Source organism: Crocuta crocuta, unplaced genomic scaffold (assembly GCF_008692635.1).
Source record: "Crocuta crocuta isolate KB4526 unplaced genomic scaffold, BGI_CrCroc_1.0 scaffold854, whole genome shotgun sequence".
NCBI classification, from domain to species: Eukaryota; Metazoa; Chordata; class Mammalia; order Carnivora; family Hyaenidae; genus Crocuta; species Crocuta crocuta.
Window position 1 is genome coordinate 170,424 of NW_027531536.1, and position 8,613 is coordinate 179,036.

At 45.1% G+C, this 8,613-nt stretch overlaps 1 protein-coding gene across 1 annotated transcript in view; it reads left to right on the plus strand.

Moving 5' to 3' along the window:
- ZC3H12C (zinc finger CCCH-type containing 12C) overlaps positions 1 to 7,222 on the plus strand; it is an 81,640-nt gene extending 74,418 nt beyond the window's left edge. Inside the window, exon 6 of the mRNA XM_077772701.1 lies at positions 88 to 7,222. Coding sequence (XP_077628827.1) covers positions 88 to 1,484 — 1,397 coding nt within the window. The 3' untranslated portion in view covers positions 1,485 to 7,222. The remainder of the gene's footprint in view (positions 1 to 87) is intronic.
- Positions 7,223 to 8,613: the final 1,391 nt, after the last annotated feature.

Consider the following 8,613-nt stretch of genomic DNA (forward strand, 5'->3'; position numbering starts at 1 on the left):
ACCCGGAGGCCCCCGGCCGCCGGCGCCTCTCCCACGGTCCCCAGGGCGCCGTGCCCCGCCCCGCCTAACGAGCTTGCCTCTCCGCAGGGAAGAAGTGCACGTACGGCCACAAGTGCAAGTACTACCACCCCGAGAGGGGCAGCCAGCCGCAGCGGTCGGTGGCCGACGAGCTCCGCGCCATGTCCAGGAACACGGCGGCCAAGGCCGGCAACGAAGGCGGGCTGGTGAAGAGCAACAGCGTCCCCTGCAGCACGAAGGCGGACGGCGCCGCGGACGTCAAGCGCGGGGCCCCCAAGAGGCAGTCGGACCCCAGCATCAGGACGCAAGGCTACCAAGACCTCGAGGAAAAGCTGCCCACCAAAAACAAATTGGAAACCAGGTCTGTACCTTCTTTAGTTAGCATCCCGGCGACTTCGACCGCCAAACCCCAAAGCACCACGTCTCTAAGCAATGGCCTTCCATCCGGAGTTCACTTCCCAGCTCAGGACCCAAGACCACAGGGGCAGTATCCTCCGCTGATGATGGCAACCAAAAATCACGGCGCGCCCATGCCTTACGAGCAGTACCCCAAATGCGACTCGCCCGTGGACATCGGGTACTACTCCATGCTCAACGCCTACTCGAGCCTGAGCCTGTCCGGCCCGCGCAGCCCCGAGCGCCGCTTCTCCTTGGACACGGACTACAGGGTGAGCTCCGTGGCCTCCGACTGCAGCAGCGAAGGCAGCGTGAGCTGCGGCAGCAGCGACTCGTACGCGGGCTACGCCGACCGCTCGTACGTCAGCTCCCCCGACCCGCAGCTGGAGGAGAACTTGAAGTGCCCGCACGTGCACGCGCACGGCCGCCTTAACTCCCAGCCCTTCCTGCAGAACTTCCACGACCCCGTGGCCAGAGTGCAGAGCTACGCTCACGAAGAACCAAAGTACCACCCCAAGCCGCCGCTCCCGCACCTGGCCGTGCACCTGCCGCACCCCGCCGTGGGGGCCCGGGCCAGCTGCCCCGGCGACTACCCCTCCCCGCCCCCCTCCGCCCACTCCAAGGCCCCGCACCTGGGGCGCGCCCTGGTGGCCACCAGGATAGACAGCATCTCCGACTCGCGGCTCTACGACAGCTCGCCCTCGCGGCAGAGGAAGCCTTACTCGCACCAGGAAGGGCTGGGCGGCTGGGAGCGGCCCGGCTACGGGGTGGACGCGTACGGCTACCGGCAGACCTACTCCTTGCCCGACAGCTCCACGCAGCCCTGCTACGAGCAGTTCACCTTCCAGAGCCTCCCCGAGCAGCAGGAGCCCGCCTGGCGCGTCCCCTACTGCGGGCCGCCGCCAGACCCCCCGCGGTACCAGGACAGCCGGGAGAAGGTCTACGTCAACCTGTGCAACATCTTCCCGCCCGAGCTCGTGAGGACGGTCATGAAAAGGAACCCGCACATGACAGACGCCCAGCAGCTGGCCGCGGCCATCCTGGTGGAGAAGTCGCAGCTGGGTTACTGAGAGACGATGCATCTTTGTGGTGTGGAGTCGTTTTTCGTTCAGCTCAAAGGCTGAGGGAGGTTTGCTACAATAGCACATGTGATCTCCTTCTCGGCAAGGAGGTTCTATAGTATCCATTTCTGTGAAGTACTGTATCATGGAATCTGTAGTATGGCCCCACGTAGTGGAAGTCTCACGGGATTGCTTTACATTGAACCGGTGGTGGTTGGGTGGTGTTTTGGCTGGTTTTTGTTTTCTTTGGTTTCTTTTTAACATTTCCTTTTTAAAGGTATATCCTTGGCTGGAAATTTCTCCAGTTTGATTTATTAGATGTCTCCGTGATCTTTGATACTCCTCTTTGGTGCATCAGGGGTTTATATGCAGCACTTTTTATCCTTGTTTTGTGTTTTCTTAACTTGGTGTTTGTCTATCGATTGCAAGCAATTATAATACCTTCAGAACGTTGAACATTTGACTAGACCCTAGCCAACTATTTTTTCAAGCCAAGCTTAATTGGAATATTTTACAGCTTTTTAAGTTATTTTTATTTGGGGAAAGTGGGCTTCTTTGTGCTATAATCATTATTTATAGATACCAAGATATACTACCGCACTGACTTTATATTTTAAACAAAATGGAAGTTACCAGTTAACGCTGAAAGGGGTAACCGCCTATATATTAGAATGATTGACAATATGGCACTTTTCATTGTGTTATTTTTGTTCGGGATTTTTTTTTTCCTGTTAAGTAATGAGTTAATTTAAGATGGTTGATTTAAAGGAAAGCAGATGCAATCAATGGGAAAAAAATGGTTTCCATTTTATTTCTATTTTTCTTACTGAATAAGGCGAAAGCCGTGGGTGCTCCAGCACAGAGCTCTGTTACCCAGCCATGATGTGCTTCTAGACGGTAGAAATGGAATTGAATTCCCAGATTCTCCTCAACTGGTATTTTTAATGTGTTCTTTTTGTTTGGGGGGCACAACAAGACTGGATAAAATAACCCTTTCACAATACTTGCCTGTTTTTAATGAATCTAATTATTCTCAATGCAACTTTTATATTTAATATACTCGTTAGCTTTCCTGCTGTTTATCAAGGCTGGCCTGAGGGGGGTGTGTGCATTGAGGGTATGCAAAGCTGACTGGTACTGCACTAGGGGGAAGGGGGCGGTGGGCTTGGCAACAGTAACTTCAGACGTTTGTAAGATAGTGTATATTTCCCATTTTCCTGAAGGTAGTCTTTTTTTTTGGGGGGGGGAGGGCCTGTTATATTATTAAGGCCAGATTCTTGCCACAAATAGTGTAGTTTTAGCTACAGACTAAAGTCTGTTCTAGTATTAGTAAGGGATATTTCTGGTTTCAAAGTTATGGGTTTTGCTAGATGCGGATTCATTTTTGTCTTGAGATGGACGTCGCACAGGGTGGCAGACGGTGGTGTGGTTGGGGGGACCTCGCTGCCGTGTCCAGGCTTTGAGTTTTGCTTCGTGTAACAGACTCCTCTGAGCAGTGTCTGTCGTCTGCCTCGAGGCCCTGGTGATTCTGATTATCCTACACGCTGCAGTTTGAAGTGAAGCCCTGAAAAGCCAGAAAGTACCTTTTACTGTTGATACAAATTGTATCTTTTTAACTCTAAGAACTATTTTGATTTGTAGATCTAGTGAAAACACACATGTGTAACTATGATTAGACTTTTGGGCAACATTTTATCCCTTATTTAAATACGAAATTTTAAAGTAAAATTGAGGTCTAGGATAGGGTAGAGCATAAAAAGTAACCATTTAGGTAAATAAAAGTGTCTGTGTTAGTTTTATATAATATATTGAAATATATTAAATACATTTATTGGCATTTTCTTTCTCCTAAAACTTACCTAGTGAGAACTTAAAAATAAAGGTAAAATGCTGCCTGAAAATAACGCCCAAGCACCTTTGACTAGGATAACATTTTCACTACTTGTGTGACACCGTGTGTTGCATGAAGTAGGATTTGGGTACACAGTAAATGCTTCTAAAAGGCATTGTGCATATTGACATATCCAATAATCTGAACCGTGTTCAGCAAACTTAATTCAGGAAAGTGGTGTTCTACACAATTATTGCTGTTGTTCTTGAGGTGAGCGTGGCCCTCGTCTGTGCCCAGAAGCGGTGCGGATGGCGCCGCGCCGCCCATTCTGAGCGGTGTCCGCGCGTGACTCTGTCCTCGATTTCGTCGCTCAAGTGTCTATAGAACAGGTTTCCGTGTAGAGGCTGAATGAGTGCCAAAACTAGGGTTACCGACGTGGCGTACCTTTCACAGTAATCATCTTCTAGCCATTTTTTTTTTTTTAGTGTGAAATCATTTTTAAATTCTAAGTTTTGCTTCCACTTTCTTAGTTTTAGCATTTTCCTTATCTGAAGATGCTGCCAGACTTTACCACGTTTATTTAAATGAGGTCTTTGGTGAAGTGTCCTACTTCGCATGTGACCTCCTCATGTCTGCAGCTGTCTGTCAACTGCTTCCTGGTTTCTACACTAAGGCAAAATAGTGTAGCCTGTCCCCGCCTGTCCTGAGGTGAAGAGCTCTGAACGACTCACCCTGAAATCCTTCAGTATAATTCATGGTGAGTTACTAAACAGCTGTTTTCTTAGGTCAAGAGGACAATTTGTCCCCCTCCCTTTTGTCTTTTCGCCACCCATGTTGCTTTCAGAGGTTAAGAATAAGAAGGTTGGCAGACCTGAGATACAGCGAATTCTTCATCATCTAAAGCAATAAGTAAAAGGATCCATCATTTAATTGATTGCATAGCTGGTCCCAAACCTTCATTGTCACCAAAACTTTCACCTTAATCCTGTCTTTCACCAGATTTGCTAATAAATAACTGGAAAGGGAGGTAGTTAAGTAGGAAAACTGCCCCAAGCGGTCAGTTGATAGAAGAATTCAGACTGGAATATTCTGCCCTGAATAAGTGACAATTGACTGTACTTTGCACAGTAGCCGGTTCCTTGTGTGTGTGTCTGAGTACCGAGGGAGTCACATCGGGCTGGCCAGGCACCGGCCACCGGTGTTTCCTCCTTTCTTGCACGTGATGACCTACGTTTTCAGTCTGTGTACGATCTCTGTATCCTGATAGAGTTTGTCATTGACCTCAATATTTGAAAGAAATGCACACCAGTATAAAATGTCTCATACTGGTAGAAACTTGAACTTTGTGCTTTTATGAAATTTCCTTTAGGAGAATATGTAATATAACTAATAAGAGCAGTTTTATATGTATATATACACAAATGCATACCTATTTGTTATGAAGTATTAAACGCGGGAGGGCGTTAGGCTTTCGGTGGCTGAACTTTCCCTTCGTTGAACTCTGTTTCTGAATTGCAGATGACCAAGGCTGGAGTCTGGATGACCAATGATAAGATTTAGAACCACTTGAATGGAAAGCAATTCTTCAATGGTTTTATTCCTGGTATTTTTAAAGAGTTATTTTGATAATTTTAATAGAATGTGTAATTTTAAAACACACAAAAAACCTTTAAAGTAGTATTGATTATACAGATAATTATTTAACATGTCTTTTATGGATGTATCTATGTATATGGACAGTAATATATTTATAAAACAAATATACTTTGATTACATTGTAGTGTTAGTGTGTGATAGGTTAGAGGGTGCCTCTGGATAGGGAGGTGTGTGTGTTCTGAAACCCTTCGAGCTGTTTTACCCCAAGTTAATGGCACTGACCCTGAGGTGTATTTGGCTTTCGTTCTCATTTTTACTCTCCAACTTCCTTATTATAAGATGAGCTTCCTAGGTATACACCAGCCAGTCATCCAGAGTGTGATATACATGAACTGCACACGTGCATGAGAGTACGAGAAAGCAGAGTTAATGCAAGTAGAGAAACCTGCAATATTGGCAACGGGTCTGGGAAACTCCCTAGGGCAGAGGTGGACAGGCTTTTTCTGAAAGATCAGACAGTAACTAATTCAGGCTTCGAGGATCATATGCTCTTTATAAACTGCTTACCTCTCACTTAGAGCATGAAAGCGGCCACGGGCAGGAACGTACAGGAGCCGTGTGGCCGTGCGAAGTAGAACTTGACTTAGAGAAACAGGCAGCCGGTGGTCTGCTCATCTCTGTCCTAGAGGGAGACAAACAGGCATATGAAGCAGTAAGCCCTGATATATGTTAAGATACGAAGTGAGAACTGTATTTCAGGTGATGCTGTTGGTGGCCTTCACAGGAAGACTGTGAACCCATCCCATGACTTAACTGTTTATTCAGTCACACCCATTATTTATATATTAGAGACGTTTCTTAAGGTTTAACCATACACACAAAAAAGCATTCGGTCAACAGATGTTTTACTAAGTATCAAGTTTTTTTTTTTCATGAATTTTGTATTTCTATTAATAAATGGGAACACCTTACCTACACTTTCTGTTTTAAGGGCCTTACGGACCAAAAATTCTGTTGTATTTTGAAACTTAGCATGTCGTTAGACACAAAATATCTTAAAGACTGCTTTGTCCGTTAAATTTTTCTGGTTTTCTGACTTCAAAAAAAAAAAAAAAAAAAAAAAAAAAGACAGATGTGCCCTTCTTTATAAGTGGTTTTAAAGAAGATCAACATATTGTAATTTCACATACTATAGCTTTATTCTGTAAGATTTAAAATTGTGACTAGTGTAACTGTAGCGATGATGTGAGTGCATTTGCTGTGTCGTGGCTTTCTTTATATGGAACCAAGTGTATCCCTGCTTTCTCTGTCCAGATCTTTGGTGTAGATTCCTGAGACACCTCAGGACTGTCCTTGGTGAATATTCCGAACACGGTCACATGTGATTTTAAATCCATCGGCACGTTCACTCACAGCGCTTTATCTACCGTGTTCCCGTTTTCACACTCTTCCCGTAGGAACCTTAACTAGTTCTGAACATTACCATCCACTGTAGTTACACTTGATTTTAAAATTGGAATACGACTCTGACTCTCAACAGCATTCACTGTTTGGACCGGCCACTTTTTTCCCCCTTTCATGCCATCTGCTCCCGTTTACCTCCATTACAGAAACACTGCTCTGTGGTAGGAGTGGCCTTTTCCCTAAGGTCTGCAGCCTTGAAGACTTAAAAACAATTTAGGGTTTTGACCGTTTGGCAGTTAAAAATTTTTGGAAAAGCCAGTCCATGTCTTAATTTAGTTTCATAAAATTTGGAAAATTCCACTTTTCAACCATGTAGCAAATCTGCCACTTGTCTGTCTGGTATTTCAGATGAATAACCAATTGTTTGCTGTCCCTCTCTTAAAGCAGCTTACGTCTTTAGGCGAAAAGACCTTGAAAAGCACTGGCTTGTTTTTAAACCATTTATGTTTTAGATTTTCTTTGTTTTTTTTTTTTAATAATATGTTTCCTAGCTAATACAAAATACCCACCAACATGCAGACTCCTCAGAGACGTAAACATAGCGCTGTAAGTGACCAGAGACTGATCTCATCTTCTCCCATGAGGTGGTTTTCTTCCCGAACCATAGCCATGTGCCGATGGAATTTCCAATTCGGTCCTTCAGACTTTTCTTCTAGGAAAATAAAGTCAAGAATGTTTAGAACAACCATTGGACAAACTCATGTGATTCTATTTATTCTATGTCTGCTCTGTGTGTTTCTGTACTGGAATTTTTACAACTCCAAAAACGCAGTATTTTAGACCTACTGGAAATCCCTATCAGAACAGCTATGTGATTCTGCCACTGAGAAAAAAAATTAAAAAGTTCATTTTTTTATGGTGGTTTGTTTTTGTTTCACGAGGAAATGGACCTCCTGCAGCACAAATGCCAAAGAAATAAAAACATCTTTCTCTCGTCCCGGGATCTGCCTACATTCAGTGGGTGGTAACAGGGTCTCCTGCAGGACACGCACAAGCACCTCATCCATGTGGTAGACCAGTCATTAGTTCATGTGAAAACTGGAATTCAAGGCCAAAGACAACTAGTCGTCATTCCTTACCATGCTAATAATTACCCATCTAGGCTGCTCCCAGCCTGAGAGGTTTCTGGCTTTCTACTCATCTCTTGTGACCCAATGACCTCTTCAGCATAGACACGTTTGGCCCACCTCTCCTTGCCCAGACCAGTCTCCGTACCCTAGCCATGCCTGCTCTAAGGAGCTTCACTTCCCTTACTTTGGGACCCACTGGGAATTGCAAATTTGCAAATCCTCCATTTCATATGTGGTCACGAACCCAAAATGGTGTAATGATCTTCATGACTTTAGCATATTCATGTTCTCTGTCAGTGCCTAAGAAACTGTTCTTTCCAGATCAGATAGGGGTTTTTTTCTCTTGTTTTTCAGGTGTTTGCCTCTCTCTCTCTCTCTGTGTGTGCATGTGTGTGTGTGTGTGTGTGTGTGTGTGTGTAACTGCCAATTATCAGGTATTTTCTTTCCCCCTGACCCCCTCACCTTAAGCTCTTTATGTGGCATCTGGATTTAGGTACTTTATTTCATCTTCAGCCGATTTAGCTGTGATACTCAGCTGTACTTGGCAGAGAATGCAGCATATTCAAAGTCGGTATTAGGAGAGGGCAGACTAACCATCTTGGGGGGTATCGGATCAGCCTACCCTGTGGGCCAGGCGCTAGTTTATTCCTCCCCCACCTCGTTCCTCAGTTCACAAAGGATTCATACACGTTGATGAATCAAGTAATGCGGCAGATGGAAACCACAACTAGAATCAACTAGAATGGTGAGTTTACTCAGAACAAAATAAGACTCCCTGGGTCTCTCATTAAAGTGTATTTATCAGCATTTGTGCCTCAGCCTCAGATACTGGCTTAGAGTCAGTGATGTTCATTTGGTGTTTTTAAAGACTTCTGAAAGCATTTTTTAAAATCTTGACATTTTAAAGGCTTTCAGATTTTTAAAGTAACCTTTTAAAAAAACCATTCCTCTCTGTGCACCCGTCATTCTGGCCATTAGGATGACAGCCCCTGGCGGCTGAGCCCCACTGCACGTGGCCTGCAGAGATGGCCCCTTACTGGAGGGGCTCCCCACCTCCTTTGCTCAGGTTGTGAGGACTGAGTTAGACCCTCTGCGCTGCAGACCCAGGTCTGGGCTCAACACGTCACTGTTACATAAATGTCAGGTATTTAAAAACACAGTCCTTTCCAGAAGCCCC